The 22528-nt window shown below is 48.8% G+C and overlaps 2 protein-coding genes across 3 annotated transcripts in view; one reads left to right on the forward strand and one right to left on the reverse strand.

Annotated features, from left to right (window-relative positions):
• Positions 1-857: 857 nt before the first annotated feature.
• On the forward strand, positions 858-21788 carry LOC133342723 (complex I assembly factor ACAD9, mitochondrial-like). The gene is made up of 18 exons (XM_061552064.1): positions 858-1477; positions 2172-2262; positions 3164-3265; positions 3574-3680; positions 4035-4135; positions 4776-4854; positions 7506-7683; positions 8377-8450; positions 9540-9615; positions 10887-10957; positions 11430-11549; positions 12780-12908; positions 13852-13931; positions 15309-15435; positions 16366-16443; positions 16939-17067; positions 18016-18088; positions 18491-21788. The coding sequence occupies exons 1-18, from the start codon at positions 1250-1252 to the stop codon at positions 18589-18591; spliced, it is 1944 nt and encodes a 647-aa protein (XP_061408048.1). The 5' UTR covers positions 858-1249; the 3' UTR covers positions 18592-21788.
• Positions 15421-22528, reverse strand: part of LOC133342722 (uncharacterized) — a 32618-nt gene continuing 25510 nt past the window's right edge. For both annotated transcript variants that reach the window (XM_061552063.1, XM_061552062.1), the window contains 2 exons: positions 21732-21941; positions 15421-16524 (listed from right to left, as the gene is read on the reverse strand). In XM_061552063.1, coding sequence (XP_061408047.1) covers positions 21734-21941 — 208 coding nt within the window. In that variant the 3' untranslated portion in view covers positions 15421-16524; positions 21732-21733. The remainder of the gene's footprint in view (positions 16525-21731; positions 21942-22528) is intronic.

A 22528-nucleotide genomic window follows, 5' to 3' on the forward strand; every position in this document is an offset into this window, starting at 1 on the left:
GAATGAGTGATGATGAATGCGTGATGGTGAATGAGTGAGTGATGGTGAATGAGTGAGTGATGGTGAATGAGCTGGGTCACCTGTGAATGAGTTGGCTCACCTGTGAATGAGTGATGGTGAATGAGTGACGGTGAATGAATTACCTGTGAATGAGTGATGATGAATGCGTGATGGTGAATGAGTGAGTGATGGTGAATGAGTGAGTGATGGTGAATGAGCTGGGTCACCTGTGAATGAGTTGGCTCACCTGTGAATGAGTGAGTGATGGTGAATGAGCTGGGTCACCTGTGAATGAGTGAGTGATGGTGAATGAGTGAGTGATGGTGAATGAGCTGGGTCACCTGTGAATGAGTTGGCTCACAGCTGATGCCGGAACAGAGGAACCGACGCAGCTCCTCCCCGGGGTCCTTCCTCACCCACGCGTCGCGCGGGGCTGCCCTCGGCGCACTGCCTGCACTAATTACCGATAACAAATATACAAAAAAAAACGATGCATAACAACGTAACAACGTTATACGCTTACATTTAATATTATTAACGCAGCAGTGACAACTCATAAGCACACACCGCGCGCGATGTGAGTTCTTATTTATTCAAAAAAAAAGTCAGGCACGACAATATTTTTTGTTAAAACTTAAGACACATTTTACTCTCGTCGCGTCTATCATCGACAGACACCGAATCGCGTCCGATCGTTGACCGATTAAATTAAAAAAAATTCAACATCTAAGCGGCAAAAGTCGGCCTAGCAACGCGGCCACCTCATCAGTGTGCGCGGCGTCGCTGGGTCAGAGGTCACGGCACCGGTGGTGGGGGGGGTCAGAGGTCAGTGGGACACGTGCAGCCACCACGGTCAGACGCGCTGTGTCACCCTGTCCTGCCCATCGTGTCACACACTTGCTGGGGGGTCGTCAGAGAGAAAAAGGAAGGGGCGGGCAGGAAAGCTGGGGAGGGGAGGGAGGTGAGAAGCCCCGAGCCGATCGGGCCGAAGCAACGAGTGGGTCACTGGGTCACCCCGCGGAGACGTGGACCTTCAGCACGAGTGTCGGATCATCGTCATTTGCAGAATCGGCGCCGTATATTGTCATCATTGTTAGCGGTAGCAGCACAAATAACAGTTACATCATCAGCAGCAGCAACAGCAGCAGTATCAGCAGTTCAGCCATCATCATCAGCAGCAGTATCAGCAGTTCAGCCATCATCTGGAGCAGTTCAGCCATCATCATCAGCAGCAGTATCAGCAGGCAAGATGCTGGGCAGGCGGCTCTGCTCGTCGTCTCTGGGGCTCGTTCGTCGCCCGGTCTCCCGGACCCGCCTCGCCCCGTGTCCACGGGGCCCGTGGCACGGAGGCCGCGGCGGGGCCGAGACAGCGGCGGCGTGCGGGAGGATGGGCGCGGAGAGCGGGCACAGGATGTTCGGGACGACCACCCGTTCTTGTGCCTTCGCCAGAGACTTGTTCATGGGGAAGATCAACAAGGTACGAAGCGGTTCGGGATTGCTTGGGGAACAGAGGAGGGTGGTGGGGTGGTGGGCTTCCCGGTCTAAGTGCGGCCCATGTGCACACGGGGAACGAGGGGAACCCTGAGACCGAGGCACGGAGACACAAGGACGTAGAGATGACACGGAGATTCATACTCTTAGGTTGTTTTCGGTAAAGCCACGTAGGTAATAAATAAATAAAAAATGCAAATAAATGAATTAAATCACGACGGTTGGGAGGCAACACAAGCTTCCTTCATCAGGTGTAAAAATGCACAGCAAAATAACTGTAGTGGGAGTTATTTGTGATGGGGCATTAATATATTGGGTAAGAGGATAACATGGAGAGTTGTGCAGAGACGTGCAGGGAATCACGGAGTCAGGCGCTGATATCGGGGAACAGAGAGACACCGATACACTGGAGCGTGTTTATGAAGACAGAAATACGCGCAGACACAGAGTTTTGGAGACAGTCACATAGAGAGAGAAAGACACAGACTCAAGGGAAATGCAAAAACGTGCTTATACTGTATACATAGTTGTATATATAGAGAGGGTATTGGATGTAAAGTCGCATAGAGAGATACACATGCAGAGACACTGACCCCAAACCACGGACAAATACAGAGAGATTTTAAAATACAGTGTTGATCGTCGTGGTGATGTTGATGGCGATGTGATGATGTTTGCAGGAGGTGTTTCCATTCCCAGAGATCAGCAACGAGGAGCTGGAAGAGCTGAACATGCTCGTGGGGCCCGTGGAGAGGTTCTTTGACGAGCAAGGTGCCAGTGACCCACAATCTCAGCTCTTGTCAGTGCCGCTTTAGCAACAAGAGGCTCCACGTGGCCTGGCTTTCTCCCACAAGGGGCCATTCCTCAATGGGCTTGGTCAAACATCCCAGTGTAGCAGGATCCTTCTGTGAAAGTTTTGAGACTCTGCAAAACCCTCCTTTTATTTTTTTACAACACACCGAAAAATTCCCGCAACGGGGTACAGAAGATCTGCAGCAGTCCATTCGCGTTTGGGGACATTTAAATGGAGAGGGAAAACGGGAAGGGTGTGGGGGGTCGAAATAACCAATAAAACTTAGGGAAAGCCAGGGATGGGGGGGGAGTGGAAGAGGGGGGAACAAAGAAAAACCCTGCGAGGCCCTCCTTAATAACGATCCCCAGTTTAAATTGTGACCTCCGAACTCGGTGGGATACATGGTTGGCATGAGAATGGGACTCCTCGTTCATTACCTGTCAGCTACAATACCCCGACACCTGCACACTCTTTTCGATTTAAAGCTTTCGTGACTGCAGGGATTCATCTTCTTGGTTCTTTCGGTAAAGTCACGTAGAAGGGAAGTAATAAAATAATAAAAATAAAACATAATAAAATAATATATATTATATTATTATTTTATTTTATAATATATATTATATTATTATTTTATTTTATTATGTTTTATTTTTATTATTTTATTACTTCCCTTCTAACTGACTTTACCGAAAGAACCAAAAAGATGAATACCTGCACACTCCATCGCGATGCCAATGCTCCAACTGTTTAATCACTTAAACTGCCACTCTGAAGAAAGGCCATTGCCTAAAAAATCTACCTGTTGTATATTTGTTGTGTTGTAGTGCGGTGCTATTGAGTACCGTTTGAATGTGTGTCTGAATGCGTTGCTGTTGCCAGTGGACTCAAAGCGAATAGACGCAGAGGCGCGCATCCCAGAGGAGACCCTGCGAGGACTCAAGGAGCTCGGCCTCTTTGGCCAACAGATCCCCACGGAATTTGGTAAGAAATCAGCACCTGCTTTGATTACAATCATTAGCAAACTTTGTTTATACTGTAAAAACGATGTCTGTCAATGCAAGCATCAATCTGGAATGTGATATTTTCAACTTGGTTAGAATTTTAATTTAAAATTTTAGTGTGCCAAGTCACATCTGTCACTGTGAGGGCCTCTTGCCGTGACACAACGGAGGTGTGTCTTCGTGTGTGGTTGCCCACCAAAGGTATTTGAGAGTCCTGTTCGGCCCTCAGTAACGATAGGGTTCCACACCGCTGGCTTAAAAGTGTTTTTTGTGTCGTGTGGTTGCCAGGCGGCCTGGGCCTCTCGAACACCATGTACGCGCGGCTGGTTGAGATCACCTCACTCGACGGTTCCATCGCCGTCACACTCGCCGCACACCAGGCCATCGGCCTCAAGGTAACAGCGGCTCACCCGTTCACGAACGTCATGGAGCTGCATCCCGTCAACACAATGCACATGCAACAACCCTTATGTCAATTCGCTGGTCAACAAGGGTCCTCCCCCAAGCTGCGCAGGTCATGGGGGTAACGGGACGAAAATTTGCCATGCTGGTCAGTGTGGGTTGGTGATGGTGGCGGGGGCCCAGGAACGGTTCAAGATATCACTCGCCACTCATGTGAGCCGCGGTTCAAGAATCAAAGTAAGGGTGCCGCGTTTGTAGAGCAGCGCACTACGCAGTGTGCTTGGTGGCATTTGTTTCTCGTGGACTAATATGTCGGTGTCGCGTTGCCTCATTTTGTGTTACACCAGGGAATTCTGCTTGTGGGCACCGATGAGCAGAAGGCGCAGTACCTGCCACGGCTTGCCACGGGAGAACACACGGCCGCTTTCTGCCTCACGGAGCCAGGCAGGTGAGGTCACACACAGGCAGTGCAGCTATTGAACTACGTTATTAAATGTGTTGTTTTGGCCAGGAGGGTCACTGTTTGAAAACGGCTTTCTTAGTGTCCAAAAACCAGGATTCCTGTTTGAAAATGTTTCACTCGTGATGAGGGGACTACCTGGGTAATGCACATGGCACCCTGAATAGTGGGCGGGGATTATATGAGAAAGGAGGCCACTCGCTGTGTGGGAAGAGCTCGCAAATGAGTTCGTGTGGTTTGTAAAAGTGGGCGGGGTTTAATGAGGGGGAGGGGCCTTCAGTTCACCATGTGTCCCTGATGCGCTTTGTAGAGATTCAGTCGCTTTACATTATTACTAAACCCTTGTCAAGCGCATTGCATCTCAGTGACCACTATCCTTCTTGCCCAGAGTGGACCGATGAATATTCTCATGAGTGCAGTACTCATACGTGTGTGTTTCTATGCAAACGTCTGCGTTTACTTTTCTTCTCTTCTGCCTATGACTCAATCTCATCTCTAGATGGTATATTACTTATGATGCTACCACCTACATGATTCACATGTCATGCTGTACGTCTTCTTAAGATGCAGTTGCAATTAGATCCTCTTGAAAAACCAAAATCCTATTGCAATTGTATCACCTGTGCAGTGGGAGCGATGCAGCGTCGATCCAGACGAGAGCTACGCTGAGTGAAGACGGCAAACATTACCTCCTCAGTGGCTCCAAGGTACCCAACGCGAGCCTGTGAGCACGCAACGATCAAATCACCGGGAATGGGCCACATCGCGTCAGATCTCGGAAGCAGCCAAGCACCATTGAGCCTGCCATGGTGCTTGCGTGGGTCACCACCATGCACAAACAGGTCGTCATAGGGCTGGGGGGGGGGGCAGCAGAGGGCAGTGCAGAATCCACTGTTGTACTGTACCTCTATGCTCCAGCGCCTATGCTACACACCATCACCAACCTGTACTTGCCAGCGTGGTAAAACAAAGTCAAATAACCCCCCTCGCCCTCCCAGGACATGCAGAGTGTTGGAAGGTACTCACTCAGCAGTGGTTTGACGAAAGGGACATGTCCACGTACAATGATTTATCTCCCCTCAAGTTGGTTGGCTGCACAAGTGATCGGCGATGAATTGAACATCTTGGTTCTTTCGGTAAAGTCACATAGAAGGGAAATAATAATAAGAATGTTTTTTATTATTATTTTATTATTTCCCTTCTACGTGACTTTACCGAAAGAACCAAGAAGATGAATCCCTGCAGTCACGACAGCTTTAAATTGAAATTGAACATCATCACCGAGCAGGGAGCTGGTGCTCAACCACCAGCAAAGAATAGCTCACCGATGAGTAGAGCTGCCACTATCGTGTGAGCACGGAAGTGTTGCAGATTAAACAAACTTTCCGTCAGCGCAGAGCGGAATATGTACGAATAAATACTCTGCTATCTTTGCCACAAGACGCATCCAAGAGCGCAGCTGAGAAAGCGATAAGAAACATCGTGGGAGCTGGCACACGAAGCCCGTTGATAACCACAAAAGGATCTGATATGCTGCCATTTTATACCACTTGGGCCATATTTCCATTATAGAATGATTGAATGACATTAAACTTGACATTCAACACTGAGCAGAAGCAATCAGAGGCAACGTTTTTGTTGGGTCGGCACACACTCTCGCTGTTTTTCCCGAAGCCGACACGCCGTATAGATCATGTTTATAGCCACGTCCAGACTGAAGGCCACATTGGGACCGTTTGTTTTTGTTTACACGGGACAGGTGTCCAATCGGTTTGGTTTTACCCATGCAAGGATTCTTACGGCAACAACAGATGATTGGGAAATGCCACAGTGATTGGCACAGCTTGCCTCCTCGGCACCATTACGTTCGTCGAGATGAGCGATGTTGGCTTTTTTTTTGTTATATTGTGGTACGAGCACTTGCTCCCAAACAATGTGCTAGAGCCATGCGATCTGTTTTGCCATGTAATAGCCGCTATGATGATGCAATTCCAGCAGAGATACATAAGCAGCGATTGGCCGTATGTGTAAGTTGGAGGGGTGCTTTGCACTTTAGGTACATCGGTATGTTCAGAAACGACATACCAATGTCCCTGAAAGCGAGAAGTTTTTAATCAGTGCTTAGAAAACATCAACACAAACAAATAAAATGGAACAATAGTGAAAATTATACAAAAGAGCATGGAGATATTTATGCTGAGAACCAAAATAAATTGACATCATATTCACTGAAATGTATGTATGTTTAACTTTTTTCGCACCGTACGTTAGTAACCGTGTTAAACGGAGCTACGGGGGAAGGACAACAAATTCAACACAAAAAGCATTTCTAAAGACATGAGTTTTCGATTTCGATTTAAAAGTGCATAAAAGGAAGCAGGTTGGTCAGGACGCATTGCAAGAAGCGATTATGGCCGGTGGTTGAGCCTGTTTATGGAATCGCAGGCGAAAGAGGAGACGCAGAGATGGAGTAATGAGATCGGCTAATATGTTGGAGCGAAACAAATTGCGTCATCACAAAACCACGAAGGATGGCGACGACATGCAGAGACCATCTAGCAGTGAACAGATCGTGGCTTTCATGCAGGTATAAAGTTGAAGGACTCCGTGTCATTGAAGGCATGGAATGCAATACTTTAAATAGATGCTGCCTCGCCGCCCACCAAATATAGAAGTGGGCTGATGTCCACCAGTGACTGGGCCAAGTACATCAAATGTTGAACCTTTAACTTCTTTCGCACCATACGTAGCCAACCGTGTTTTTCGGAGGTGATAATTTATCCAGATAAACCTTACTGAACTCAAGACCACACGGATAGATTCACGAACCCACTTGCTGTACTGAGATTTCTTGGCCAAGGGGAGTTTTACAATTTGGCATTATCCACCATGATCCACCAACTATTGCCTTCAAAGCAACCCCAACATCCTGCCTCCCAAAGACAAGAAATCCCGTATAAATCACAAAATCGGCACGACACGGCACGATGGTGCCGACAATCTCACCAAGGCCCGACTAACACGTGTGTGAACGGAGGCAAGGCTTTTTTTCCAACGATTTCCGTGTTATCCAATTGGTCAAGAAGTCAAGTGTAATCAGATAGCCCATCTCTAGCACTACAGGCCTTGGAGTGGTCTCCACTAGTCCAGCGACCAGGGGAATGCTGTGGAGCGGATGGTGCGAGACTTTGGGGGGGAGGTCTTGGAGGCCGCTTGTCAACCGCGCAGAGAAGGGTCGCCCGCGTTTGGTGAGGTGCGGTGGCGTGCGGCGGTGGCTTTTGGCCGTGACGACGTCTCAATTTTTGAGCCGCGGTGAGTGTTGGACTTGTGCCCGTCGGGACTTGTGGTGCCGGCGCAGATCTGGATCTCCAACGGCGGCACCGCGGACGTGCTCACGGTGTTCGCGCGCACGGAGGTGACGGACCCGGCGACGGGCGAGAAGAAGGACAAGATCACGGCCTTCCTCGTGGAGCGCGCCTTCGGGGGCATCACCAGCGGCAAGCCCGAGGACAAGCTGGGCATCCGCGGATCGAACAGTGCGTGCTGTATAATAGTATTCATCATTATATAAATCTTATACTTTTATCATGGGGGGGGGGGGGGGTGGGGGGGCAGCGCTTTTGCTATTGCAGTACTGCTTATAATAGATTTGTACATGCACGGTTCCGTATGTACAAGTTGGCATGCAACAATTAACCACGCCTCCAGCGATTAGAGGAATTGTCACAATTCAGGGTTTTAATTTTATATATATATAAAAAGAATAGATAGTCACTCCACTCATTGTAACCGGGGCTTCATTTTCACCGGGACTGTTCCTTGTCGTCAGAAACCTGGACAATTTTCCGCACACCCGGCACACGTCATCCAGTATACCACTCGCTATGATTGTGTTGACTTAGTCATGTGCCTCCTCCAGTCTGCCAGCGACCTTGAGAATATTCCGTGAGAAATTAAACCCAGATTGTAACAGTTCCGTTGGAATCATTTACCAATTTTGCTGTTGTTTTGTTTGCAAGATTGTCAAACCTGCGTCCGACTTGCATGAATCGTACCTAATTCTCACACACACAACCTGTAGAATGCATCGTGCACGTAAAGAAATGATTCCACCAGACAAATCAAAAACGCTTTCTGAGATTTTGCACACGCTCACGGGTTGCGTGCCGGGCTCTCGGGTGCCTGTCTGCCGTGACCTTGGAACCGGCGCGCGTGTGACTCTCTTGTAGCATGCGAGGTCACGTTTGACGGAACGCCGGTGCCGGTGGAGAACGTCCTGGGGGAGGTTGGCGGAGGCTTCAAGGTCGGAATTTTTTTTAAGTTCACGCCGTAGCCGCGTTCTGGTTAAGGAAAGCCTGATGTGGTGTTTGCGAGCTGCAAAATAAAGGTTGGAGCGGTGGAGCAGCGGTTCACGCAGCAAGTCATGAACCCGGTGACCTGGGTTTGGGTTCGGTTCCTGGCCGCTGCTAACATCAGTGGCGAGTGATATCTGAACCGGTCCTGGATGTTCCCACCCTTTACCAACCTGCGATAATCAGCATGGTTGACTACGTACGGTGCAAAAGAAGCTGAACATAGTATGGTCAAAAACTGTCAACGACTAGCACTCTGGAGAGGCCATCAGCCAGCATTGGACTGACAAAGGGCCATACATTTATAATTTATGATTTTAATGTAAAGAACAATTTTCTTTGGAGAGTCGTGCATTGGGGTGGTCGGCCAATCCTGTTGATGAGTATTCTGGCTTGGTGGGAGGAAAGCGGAGCGCCTTGAGAAACCCTCCCCCTCCCGCCCCCCAAGCATTTGAAGGGAAAACACTCGAGAAATGCACACACGGTTTTTCTAGTGTTTGCTGGACTGCCATCTCCTGGTCACCTCGCAGTCCAGTGTGTTTGCGAGACTCAAAAGAGCTGGCTTACACTAGAGACGGTGCTAGAGAGCATCTCTGGAGGAGTATTTGACGTTCTCTTCCATGTTGGATGTTTTGTAAAAATCCCCAGCAGATTTACTGTCCAAGCAAAATCAAGTATTTCAAAATAAATGCACCAACCGTTTTCTCCAAAGATGAGCGAATTTTTTTTTTCAAGGGAGATGTGCATGGCCATCGTAGGATTGGGTTAGCTGTGATTTTGTCAGTTGCTGGTAATTATAAAGTTAGAAATTAAGTATTTGAGACTGCTAGATAATGGGATTACTGATATGAAAGATTCCAAAGGTGTCTAGGGTAATGTTCCCCCAAGAATATAAACCAATATGAATGAAGCCATCGGACTGCTAGAAGCCAGCAACTAACTGAACTTAAATCATACAACAACGGTGTTGTGCTCTGTCCGTAAGGGACTTGTTTTTTGCGAAGGCATCTGAACTTCCCCCACCCCGTCTCTGCCGTCAGGTCGCCATGAAGATTCTGAACGGCGGTCGTTTCAGCATGGGCAGTGCCTCGGCTGGAATGCTCAAGAAGCTCATAGGCAAGTTTTGCTCGTTCGCTCGCTGTCCCGCTCTAGATTGGCAGTCCCGAACCGGTTCGAATGTCACCCGCCACTGATGCTAGCCGTGGCTAGGAATGAGACTCAGGTCGCCGAGTTAGCGGCTCACTGCTCTGTGCTTGCCGTGGGAAATAAAGGTGAAGCCTTGTTATAGATGACAACCTGTTGCTATTCAGCTATGCGAGATGTTTAGGGTGGTAGGGGTGATGCGTTTTAATCACGGTTTGCGGTAGCACAGGCCCAAAATCCCAAACAGCACCGTCACATTTGTAATATATAGGAGTTAACATGTATATTGCATTGAGTAAGGTTATGATGAGAGCTTGGGGGAAAAGATACCATTGGACAGAATTTCAAAAGGGAGCAATACAAGGGAAGAATCGAGAAGAGAAGTGTTGAGACCTGCGATGAGTGAGTGAGAGTGTTGTTGAGGCCTGCAGTGAGTGAGAGTGTTGTTGAGACCTGCAGTGAGTGAGAGTATTGTTGTGACCTGCAAGTGTGGTGGTTGAACACAACATTCCTTAACCTTCGAGGTCAAGACTCCCGAGACACTTAACAAATCTTAAAATCTCGACTAAAAACGTACCTGTTGAAAATGGCTTTCTCTCTTTAGTCATTTTCAAACGTTTTTCTCACTTCATCTTTCATTGGTTGATGTTAACTATTTTCTGCCTTGCCATGCATAGCACCCTGAGAACGATTGTCTAAGGGCGCTTTATAAATTTAAATTATTATGATTATGACATTATAGATGAGATGAAACAGTCTGGTAAACAGAGTCTTCAACATGGGTGGAGGAATCGGTTGAGTGAAGTTCACGGTAGCAGCAGTAGCCATAGACGGATGGTATGGAGGCGACTGACCACCGGTGAGCAGGCGAGTGCTGGATCATCGTTCATCCTGACTACGTTACGTTGAATTCTGTCAGGTGCAGCCAGGTAGGAACTGGGTGCTCCACTCCAGATATGACAACAGCAGGATTTCAACTTCGGCTGAAGTTGTGCTTCATATCGGAGTAATAAGTGTTCAGAGTTAAGTGTTAGAACCAAGTAAGTCATGCTGTAACCTTTAGTGGACCGTCCTCAGAAGCAGCGATATAGTCGTTCATTCGGTGGCTCAGTCGTTGGTCGGTCTGAGGGCTGTTTAGTCCATCGGTTTGGTCAGTATCCGATGGTCTTTCGGTACCCGATGGTCAGTCACTCCGATAGTTGCCTGGGCTTCCCTCTGACGCTTATCCCGTTCCTCCCCATCAGCAATGTGCGCGGAGTACGCGTGCACCAGGAAGCAGTTCAACAAGCGGCTGAGCGACTTTGGGATGATTCAGGTGAGAACGGAATGGCCACTCCACTGTATCAAGTATCTCAGCTGGGACTCGCGTTTCCCTCGTGTGGGTTTTAAAACCCCACCTTTTGGTCTGCAGACCGAACGGGCGCCACTGCCATGTGCCGTGATTGCAGTGCTCAGCGGCAGACGTTTTCATATCAGCCGTTCATTCAGTTACCCTTAAGATTAACATGAGAGTGCACGCATATTGGAGAATTGTGTGTTGAACTTGTTTCGCATCTTATATAACCAACAGCGCTAATCGGAGGTGTGGGGGAAGGACAACACACTAAATATAAAACGTAGAATTGAGAAGCCTGCATGGGTTTAAGTGACCAGGTAACCACAGGAGCCATAGGGTTCGGGTAGCCAGACTGATAGAGAGTGGAGGGTACTCACAATGCGTCCTGGTTGAACCTTCCAGAACTTTCATAACTTCAACTCTGCCCTGCCCGTGCCGTGCTTCCTTGCAGGAGAAGTTTGTGAACATGACGGTGAAGGCGTACGTGATGGAGAGCATGGCGTACCTGACGGCAGGCATGATGGACCGGCCGGGAGAGCTGGACTGCTCTGTGGAGGCTGCCATGGTCAAGGTTGTTATTATTATTATGATGATGATTGTTCACCCAGTAAAGCCTCACCGAGTCTAATGACTTTTTCAGGAGAGTTTTGCTAAGTTTCCACAATAGGCGGTGATGATTGCCACGCACATTCAAATTAAAATGTGCGGGTAATCTTTCAAAGGTGGCAAAGTTGGACCATGATGCCGGCACGCAATGGGCTACTCTTGTGAGTCACGTCACGGGATCTTCAGGTTGTGCACAGAATTAATAAACGTTACTGCATTGCTTTGTTGAAGTATTATTCCCAAGGGGCTCTCGTTTGGCTTTAAATAAAACGAATGTAGGAATCATGGCCTCGATCATGTTGGCCAATGCCTTGCAATCTCGTTCATGCAGAGTTACAATACAACACGGATTTATTTTGCGTCTAACGTGACCGCATCGCAAGTCGCTGTACAGGAACAGTGGGCATATTTCATTTGTCGGTCACGTGCGGAGACAATAAGTCTTGAACCTGCACTCGCGCTGGGGCAGGCAGTCGACAGCACAGTGGGCTGGAGAGGGGAGCTCCAGGCTATGAGGACGGCAAAATAACACCGAGTGACCTCCCACTGGGCAAATATTAAGTATTGGGGGCTTTTTATAGACATATACAACCTTGTTTGTTGGTGCAGAGAGTGTGTGGAGTGGAGTGAGGCGAGAGGTAGGAGAGCAGGAGTAGAGTGAGATGAGAAGGGGGAGGTTGCAGAGTGCGTGGGGTGGAGTTAGTTGAGAGGGGAGAGGTAGGAGAGCACATGGAGGGGAGTGTGGAGTGAGATGAGAGGGAATAGATCGGAGAGTGTGTGGAGTGGAGTGAGAGGGGAGAGGTAGGAGAGCACATGGAGGGGAGAGTAGAGTGAGATGAGAGGGAATAGGTCGGAGAGTGTGTGGAGTGAGAGGGGAGAGGTAGGAGAGCACATGGAGGGGAGTAGAGTGAGATGAGAGGGAATAGGTCGGAGAGTGTGTGGAGTGGAGTGAGAGGGGAGAGGTAGGAGAGCACATGGAGGGGAGTAGAGTGAGATGAGAGGAGAGAAGGTCGGCTAGGGCGAGCCCTTGGAGGACTTTGAAGACGGTGACTGCAATTTTTAAATTGATCCAGGATTGTATTGGGAAAGAGCGGAGCGATTGGCTTAGAGGGATAATGCAGTCTTGCAATATGTGGGTGCGGAGTCCGGGTCGCGGTGAAATCACAACGCGGCGCGTCTCCTCCTGTGACGCCAGGTGTTCAGCTCGGAGTGCGCGTGGGAGTGCGTGAGCGAGGCGCTGCAGATCCTGGGAGGCCTCGGCTACACCAAGGACTACCCGTACGAGCGCTACCTGCGCGACGCACGCATCCTCCTCATATTTGAGGTCAGGCCAGACGCGCCGGTCATATTTCTCCGTCTGTTTAGTTGATCTGCTGCTGCACTGTGTGCTTGCTTGCTTTCTTCATGCCGATATTTTCCCCACCGGTCAGGGTGGGGAGCTGTATTTCTCGTCCTCCTCCACTCATTTCTGTCCTGGGCCATCATCTCCACGTCCACTCCGCAGTGCTCCATACCATCTCGTTGTAGGCCGGACCCATCGTCACCTCTCTCCGCCCGATGTGCATTTCCTCTTCATCAAGCGACATGGCCTCGCCATTGATTTTCTTTAAGCTTTTCCGAGATGGGTACCACACTTGCATCCCTGGCTCTTCAATTTATGACCCATTCCAGCCGAGCGATCGTTGTCTTTGTACTAAACATTCAGAGTACATCTCTGTCAACCCCATATCAGTGCCTACCTTATTACAGACCGAATTAGACCTTACTGGTCACCCATGCCCTCATAAATCTCAACGTTCATCCTACAAAGTCCCATCACAAGGGAGAAACACAAACAAATCGACAATAATTTTTTTGTTTCCCGTATTGAAGCGACTGTATGCCTTATGGACCTGAAAACTACATTTCCCTGTAAAAGAATACGGGTAAACCGTATGGGTTGACGGGTATGAGAGTATAGCAATAATGGCATTTATTTTCCTATAAAATCCTCAATGACTTGTCATGCTGTTCATCAGTAGTGTTTTGCGTTGAGAACTAATTGTACCTGGAGAAAACCCATGCAGAGCACTCAAAAGTCCACACAGATGGGTTCATGAGCCCACTTGCTGGTAAATTTGGAGCCCAGCGGGTTTTGGGAGTTTCACGAACCTCTGTGCGATCCACCATCCCCCTGCACCCCAAAGCACTGAACCACCACCACCCACCCACGAACCCACCCACGAACCCACCCACGAACCCACGATTTGTTTGTCCCAAATCAACAGGGCACCAATGAAGTTCTGCGGATGTTCACTGCTCTGTCGGGCATTCAGTACGCGGGAAAGATCATGACGGACAAAGTCAAGTGAGTGTGAACGTTTAACTTGAGTGCAACGGCAATCGACTTTGAACTCTGCATCATCGCCAGCTATCGTGTACACAACCGCATTTGGCAAATTTCGGGCTATGGCCTATTCTGGGTCCTCTTTATGTCCTCCCTGTGTGTTAACTTGAAGATTTTCCTTCGACTGCATCTTCACATGAGGTTACGAATACATTGCAAGCTCACCACAGACCAGGTTTAAAATAAAACTCGCAACAACCACTCCGACTATCCCCTTCATATTTGTTCATCTTTCATGCATTAAAATCAAAGTTTCTCCACTTATACTAGTTATGTGCAAATAGGCAGGTGGTGCAGTGGTTAGTGTACTGCGCTATGAAACCCAGCCGCATGAGTTAAATTCCCTGCCGTGTTCTTGGTTCTTTTGGTAAAGTCACGTAAGAACCAAGAATATGAATCCCTGCAGTCACGAAATATTTAAAACGAAATTTTCCTGCCGTGGTTTACTTCACTGGCAAGTGATATCCGAACCAATCCCGAGTCTCTCCCTTCACCAAATCGCACTGACCCAACGCTGTGAAGTACGGTCAAACAACCTCCACATTTGACCAACGTAACGTGGGGAGGCATTCATCTAACAGTCCATTAACAAAAGCCTAGGAATTATGGAAATTAACGTATTGACGGTACACCAGTCGTGCGTGGTATAAAGAAAGGCATTTTTTTTGCAATAATTATTTATTTTCCTGTAATTCGCAACCCCGGTCAGAAAATCTTTCGGAGTGGTGGTGCATCAAAAATCAGTTCTCGTGATGTCAAAGCAGTTGGAAGACTAATGTTAGTTCAAATATTGATTTTAGATGGTGTTTATGAGGACCGGTGTGTTACGCTGCACCGGTGTACTGCCAATACGTCCAAATGCTTTTGGTACATTCAGGATAATGTGTCGTGAGCTTAAATATGTACAGTCACTGATGAATCGATGCATTGTTCCACCTCTCGACAAACAGTACTTTGCAAATATTGGCTCTGCAGTCTTCATGCTTTTTACGATTTTCATGATAAGTGGAGTGCATGCGTGTGTGACTGCGGCAGTGTGGGGAGTGGTAGTGTAGCCATTCGTGCGCTGCGCTATGAATTGAATGGCCAGAGTTAGATTCCTGCTTACAGCCAACACCAGCCTCAAATGAGTACCTGATGCGGCATGTATACATCAACCACTAGGGAGACAAAGGCGGCCGGGCATGGTGCTGGCCAACCACCCCCTTGTGTGCCCTGCCAGCGTTTTCACTACCAGCCCCAACAGTCTGTTAAGGCTATACGGGGGGGGGGGGGGGGGGGGGGGATCTTTGTGTATTTTTAATGTGTGTGACTGCACGTGTTGACGTTCACGACCAGGGCAATGAAGAAAGGAGACCTGTCTGCATTCGGCAGCATCCTGAAACGCAAATTCGAGGTCATGTTCTCCAGGAAAGTCGACCTGGGGCTCACAGGAAAAGACTGGGTCGTCCACCCATCCCTGCAGGTCTCTACAGAGGACACACACTCGCGCGCTCAGCCTTGCACGGTGACGCGGCTCAGCGGTCCCGCGTTTCCCCGCTTGTTGCAGAGGTTCGCGGTCCGAATATGACTGCGGGGATAAAAATCCGAGTAATACTTCGCGCCATCTGCTCCGCAGTGGACGTTAAAGACCTCCCTGATGTAGTTTGCAAGATCAGGCCATCGTGTGCCGGCACCAGGGTCTAAATTTTACAATCTTGAAAATGACGCACACATTACTCAATTGGGATTGTACACGAAGCAGCAATCATTTCCCCCTGCTGACAGGCGAATGCCCCAAGTCGGTCTTGCCAATGAGAATCATCCTGGTCTTCGAGGTCTCGCCTGGTGAAGCAAGATAAACCTGAAACTCCTCCCATGAGCACACAATCGCCTTACACCACGACCAACTTTACAATTTTCTCTCTTTAATCTTTCAATTTTGAAAGAGATACACTTTGTGGCATTTTAGCACTTTTTTTTACTCCATTAATTATTACCTTAGGAAACTGTCGATGCGTTAATGGGCTATAGTGTCAGGCTAGGCGGCAGGCGAATTACTTGGGGTTGGGTATTCGTAAGTGTTCATCATGAGATACAACCATGTAGGTTGATCGTTAAACAAATCAATCTCTAGGCTGTACATATGAAGGGTCGTATAAACAAAGCATAACCTTGGGCGTCATCACCATACTCATTTGGCTTTTTTGTAAATAATTGGCATAAACTGCACGCGTGCGTTCCAAAAAAATTCGAAGATCTGTAATACATTGCTAGAATTTAACAAATCACTGTTGCCGTAAAAAAATATAGAAGAGGGCGCCTTCCATCGCGGACTCCGTAGGTCGGCAATCGTTTATCTGTTTGGTTGTCTCCATGTTCTCGTTAACGGCGCCCGTCGTCTTGGCTCCGGCAGGACAGCGCGCGGATGCTGGAGGAGAACGTGTACGGCTTCGGCTGCATCGTGGAGACGCTGCTTTTCCGCTTCGGCAAGGTGCGTGCCCCCCCCCCCCGCCACCGCCACCCCCACCCCGAGTCCTGGCACCGGGCGTAGCAATCGCCGCTCCCCCGGTCCCTGGATCTCGCGTCACGCGCCACACCCACCACAGTCAAAATCTCGTCCATCGGACGAACGCGCAACGTCCCGTCAGATCGATGTTGCTCCTCACATTAATTGCAAAGATGTCAAAGATGTGGCCCTGCAATTGTTTGCTCACACCCACCGATTTAATTACGTGCGGCCAAAACCCACGTTCAACAAAACCCAAGATCTTGGCGGTGCCAGCTTAGCGCTGTGACCTCCGAGCGACCCGGCTGCTTCATAGGTGCTCGCTAACAGCACTTGCCCCTACAGTCTGTTAAGGCTATACGGGGGATCATTGTCTTTATTCTTCTTTGTCCCGAGTGTGCCTCGTCCATCTCAGCGGCACGCTCATTGTTTACCGAGCGTCCCATGTGTGCGCGCGCGTCGTCCGTATCTACGACACAGACGATCGTGGATGAGCAGATGGTGCTGAAGCGTGTGGCGGATGTGGCGATGAACGCGTACGCAATGACGGCGGTGTTATCTCGCGCCTCGCGCTCCATCTCAATAGGACTCCGCAACCACGACCACGAGGTGGGTCCCGCAATCGAACTGTCAACGTGCAGGCTGGAGTATGGAACGTGACCACGGCCGTAGCGAGAACTATACTGGGTGTGGCGCGACTGGAGTAGGTGGCACGAGACGAGTAGCCATAGCCACAGCGAGAGGTCTACTGGATGCGGTGTGCCGGGTGCGAAGAGCCCTAGGTTGATCTTGCATCTCCTTCAGAGCTGCAAACTAATGGCTAATGGCAAGTTTCACAGAGGCCCAAGTGGCCAGTTGCATAAAGAATACTCAAAAACAGTTGTTGTGACTGTAAAACTTGTGTTACTTCAAATTATAAACGAGGGGGGGGGGGGAGTGTTTTTATGCCATCACCATTCAACTGACGTACTACAGATCCTTACATCAGAGCAGTCGGTTAACATTGCTAACTTCATTTTCGCTGTCTCAGTAGCTGATCACAGACCTGGAGAGACCTGTAGCTCAAAGCGGCCAGCAACAGACAGCAACTAGTGACAGCTTGGCCAAGAGACTGGACATTTTTAGCACGTATGCTTGATTAACCCTGACTAACCATGTCGGTAGCATCTATAATTTCGTACTGACACAGTCCATTATAATTTATATGAATACACTAACCCCCTCCCCCCCCGAGTCTTTCACACTTGCAGGTGAACAGTGATAATGTCACCTTACCCTATTTTAAGACGAAAAACAGGAAGGCATCTTCACAATTTTGGCAATCACCCGATGATGCTGGTTGTAATCGCTAGCAAAACGTCCAACTGAAATTGTAAATGTTGTGGTTTACCTCTCTAGCACACCGGTGTGCTGAAGTAGTAACACGTTGGCACGTTTTGCTCAAGTGACAATCGTTACTGTTTGGCCGAGTCGGGTGGAGGTGGGCTTACGACACATTTACGCGACCTCTAACCTAAAAAAACTGGAGAACTGGACCCTGCTTTTTCCCTCCCGCAGGTGCTGCTGGTCAACACGTTCTGCACGGAAGCCTACTTCAAGAACACCTTTCTACTCACGCAGCTTTCCAAAGGCAGGTGGTCCATGTCCATGTCCAATAACACCGTTCGTATGTGTGTGTGTGTATGTATGTTGAACGTGGGGAGGGGTAGGGTAGTGGTTCGCGCACTGCGCTACGAACCCAGCGTCCCGAGTTCGACTTGGTGACGAATATCTGAACCGGTCCTGGGCCTCCCCTAGGTAGACTCAGCCTCAAATTAGTACCTGTTGCGGTGTGTAAACATCGTCACTAGAGAGACAAAGGCGGCCGGGCGTGGTGCTGGCCACCCACCCCCTCGTGTGCCGTTCCGGCCTTCATAGGTGCTCACTAACAGCACTTGCCCCGGCAGTCTGTTAAGGCTACACGGGGGATCTTTATCTTTGGCTTAGTATGCAATATGTGGAATCGCTTCCATCGTCGGTGTCAATCCTACAGAGGCCGAATTGAACATGGACGCCAACTACAAGAAGATCGCCGAGCAGGTGCTCACTCCGCGCCGCTACATCTGCTCGCATCCGCTGGAGCGGACCTTCTGAGGGCCACCGCAACACTCGTCCACTCCCGCCGTACCTAGGGGCCCTGAATGCAACGTCTATGCCTCGTTTCCACAAGACATGCAGCTGGGGTCAACTCGAGTCTGGCCTGATCTTCCCCAGAACCCCAGCTGTGATTTTTCGAGTCACTTGAGATATCAGGTTATTCCAAGACATACTTGAGAGTCAAACGGTCAAGATGAGGTTGCTGGCAAAATTAAATGTTAATTGGTAAGTGTGAAATGAAATGTGAAATTTAACGGCCCTGCCGACTACAACAGCTGTGATTCACATGGTTGGTTGGGTGATGAATTTCCTGACTTTGGGGTAGGGAAAGTCGTGCCAACCTGGGATGCAAGGATGGCCTGGAAAATTCTGGCCTCGGCCCATATTGGCTGCCAATTTGAGTTAAAAAAAAATATAATAGAAAAGTGTTTCTGGGGCGGCAAATTCGAGTTGAGTGTTCCGTGGAATCTTCCGTGGAAACTAGAACGTGGACTCATGGCACGAGCCTCTTGAACTAAACGTCCTCATGATGGGCACAACCACTTTCTGGGTGTTGGGCTTGAGAATGCGTTCCATTTCATTAACGTGCCTCTAACAAGCGTTGTGCTGTATAAATGGCCTTGTGCTGGAAGCAGGAGTGCATGTTAACCCAAGGGCGAGCGTGAAGAATCTATGGCCAAACAGGCCAAATGGGGCCCGTGAGTTAATTTTATACGGCCCACATCTAAATGAGGCCTACAACTTCGAAAAAGGCATGCCAACGATACTCATCCATAACTGCAAGCATCTTGGCCATACTAAGCGCGTAGTACGAGTAGTAGGAGGGAATATTTTCTGTCTGGGAACACTGTAGTTCAGTGCACAGTCAATGCAAAGAAGTCCTGATCGTCATCAAAGTATATTGGACGACTAATTTGTGGCCTGCCAAAAGGCATTTGAAAGTCCTTCAATACGTTAAAGGCTCCCTGCCTCGGGCTGACCATTGGAGAGCCAAGCGTGGTAGGGGGATCGTCCAGCAGGGATGCGTCTGACCCTCAGGCCGAGATCTCACTGGCCCGTGATACGGGCGCTCCTGGGCAACGCTTTGACGGCTGATATTTCACCCTCTGTCACTTGTTGGCCGGCACACGTGGAGTGTTCCTGTCTGCTGAAATGTTCACCGCCGTATTAAGAGCAATATTGCCTCAGGCTCACATTTCTCAAAGCGCTGTATGTATACATATCGAACCTGGATGATTGAAGGTGGCGTGTTATTTTGAAATCAATTTGAAGGTGTGATGTGGGATTGTTTTTGTTTGTTTGTGAGCCCGTAGTGTATGTTGTTTTAAGAATAAGGATCTTGGTAAATTAAACTAAAACTGAAATACAACAAAGTGACTGTGACGCCATCTCCATTGTCGTCACTCTTCACGTTTTGATTTTAAGAAGCTATCCACGTAAAACTGATTTTTGGGTTACATCGCAATAGTAAAATGTGTCATACACCCTCCTCCACCTCACACAGCCAATTAAAAAGTGCTATCATGTGTGGGCAGGTCACTTCTGAATAAGCTATATAGCTGAGCGAGCTTTACCTGGTAAAAAAAAAATAGTTGAAATAGTTTATAAAGTTGTCACGTGAACAAATGTGCCAATGTATTATTTCAACAGCACACCAGTTATGTTGGAGAGCAATCCGGAACATGTAACAATTGGGTAGTCGCACGTTTGCTGGTAGTTACACAACCAGCATCATCAGGCAGTTTTCAACATTTTTAAAATGTCCCCTGGTTTTCGGGCCTTAAATAGGGGGTGTGATGTCATCAACGTGCACCGACACTCGCAGGGAGTGACAGGAATTGATACTTAAAGGTTAAATGTATTCACAAAATATATTAGATTCTGATAAATTATGTTAAATCTGAATCTTTATCCTAGAGAAATACGAATTCAGAGATGCCCAGTCGGGGCAGGTCAGAAAAATACAACAATAACAAAAATATATTAATATGATGGACATATTAGGTGGTGAAACGGGATTAGTCATGGTTAATTAGGTATAGTGACTGTACGAAATGGTTTGTAACGTTATAATAGTGTGTTTTTATTATTATACGTACACTTTTCTATTGAGTCTGTGAAGACATTATTTAACGATCTTTTTCCATGCCGCACTCGGCTCAGTTGAAATCATTTTTATTTCTCTCGGTTCAAAAGGTTATCCAATTAGCCTTGGACAAGAGTCATTTAGTTTTGCATAGAATATCACCGTTATTAAACTCGAGCGAGTGTCCTTGTTAACGGGCATGTTCTGGCAACTGCTTGACGATTGTGTGTTTGAGTATTTGATGCGTTTCTGGTGTTCTCTAACTCTTTTAAAGAACACCAAAGCAACATTGAAAACAAACACAATTGGCAGCAGTAGTGGAACAATGCCCTGCCCGCGACAACGACATTCGCTTGAACAATAATCAACGTTCGTGGCGTACGTCTGCACCTTGTTAAAGCCGCATTAGACAGATAGCCCGGGACATGGCTCCAGGACGTGTGCCACTTACACTTAAGATTAAATTTTTTTTTTAACCAGGTGAGAACACACGAGATCAGGATCGTCTCATTTGCAAGAGTGACCTGGGGTATTGGTCTGCCAGTAGGGGGTGATGATTGTTATGTTATGATCCCAATTGGATAATATGCGGTGTCAATTTTCGACACACAATGGCCTACTCTTCCAAATGACGTTCAGGGGATCTTTAACGTCCGCTGTGGTGCAGATGGCACGTCGTGCTACTATGGTTATTACCCCCGCAGTAATACGTGGAGTTCGTTGGTTGAAATCACAGGCGCTTTGCCATCTTGCTCTCGTGACATTACCGCATTGATGTGTTTTACGGAATTCAGACGTCACAGAGCTACGTAAATGAAAACAAAACATGTTGGCGCAACCGCTGATGCGAGCGAATGTGGGAACACAAACCCGGACCCTGGTGCTAACGCTGGCCAGACCCGGGCCAGCGTCAGCTCCGCCCGACTTCTAGCGGTCGTAACAAAACGACGCGCAGTAACATCCCAGTCGCGCACGGGGGTGTCCACCGCCAAACAGCGAAGCGGAAATCCTCGCCGGGAGTTTGACCCCCCCGGGCGGGCCAGTCGCGTACCGTCACGCCACGTAGAGCTGGGCGTCGTCGCGGTGCGTGCGCGCCCGCACCACGCTCCCGTGCCGCTCGGCGGGCTGCTCCAGCGCGGCGGCCCGTGGCGACGTCCCGGCGTGTGGAGGCGCCGGTGCGAACAGGGGCCCCCCGCGCTCCTCCGGCTGCAGCGGCGCGACGTGCGGACGGTGCAGCAGCGCGCGCTCGCGGAGGAGGGTCCTGCGCAGACGGGCGATTGCGCTCCATAAATAACGTCAGACCCCCCCCCCCCTCAAATATGACGTCACAAAGCTCTGCCCCCCCACCCCCCCAAAAACCATATTTCCATTTTGAAAATAAAACATGCTTCAAATCGCTTTAAACTATTGTCATTGTCGTGCGTATTTAATGTGGCGCTGCACTCTTATGTTGTAGGATAAAACATTTATTAAAATGTCTATTTAAGTAGAACGTGTTGTCTATATTTATTTAAAGTTGCGCATTTTGATGTGACGTCACATTTCTCAAACCCCCCCTCGTCACACATCGTCACAACTGTCTGACTAGGTGCGTGACGTCATTTATGGACGGCCCCGAAGTGTGGAAGTGCAGCACGACTTTGATTTGACTGCAGTATCCCCTTGCCGCACACAATGCAGACCCACAAAAGCCTTGTAACGCCTGTCACGCGTCGCGAGTGGCCCGTCCATGCGCGATGCAGGCTCAGTGCTGCTTAGCCTCCGAGTTGTGCCGAGAGAAAGTTTGCCTTCTGGGTGATTGTGGATCGTCTCATTGTGAATCTGCGCAAAATCAACGAGCCCACGGTG

The sequence above is a fragment of the Lethenteron reissneri genome, chromosome 15 (assembly GCF_015708825.2).
Source record: "Lethenteron reissneri isolate LAM-NWPU_2019-01 chromosome 15, ASM1570882v1, whole genome shotgun sequence".
Taxonomy (NCBI): Eukaryota; Metazoa; Chordata; class Hyperoartia; order Petromyzontiformes; family Petromyzontidae; genus Lethenteron; species Lethenteron reissneri.

Coding starts and splice junctions, on each gene's coding strand:
- LOC133342723 (XM_061552064.1), top strand. CDS start 1,250: ATGCTGGGCAGGCGGCTCTGCTCGTCGTCTCTGGGGCTCGTTCGTCGC. Junction 3,681..4,034: donor ACCAGGCCATCGGCCTCAAG/GTAACAGCGGCT, acceptor GTGTTACACCAG/GGAATTCTGCTTGTGGGCAC. Junction 7,684..8,376: donor GGGCATCCGCGGATCGAACA/GTGCGTGCTGTA, acceptor ACTCTCTTGTAG/CATGCGAGGTCACGTTTGAC.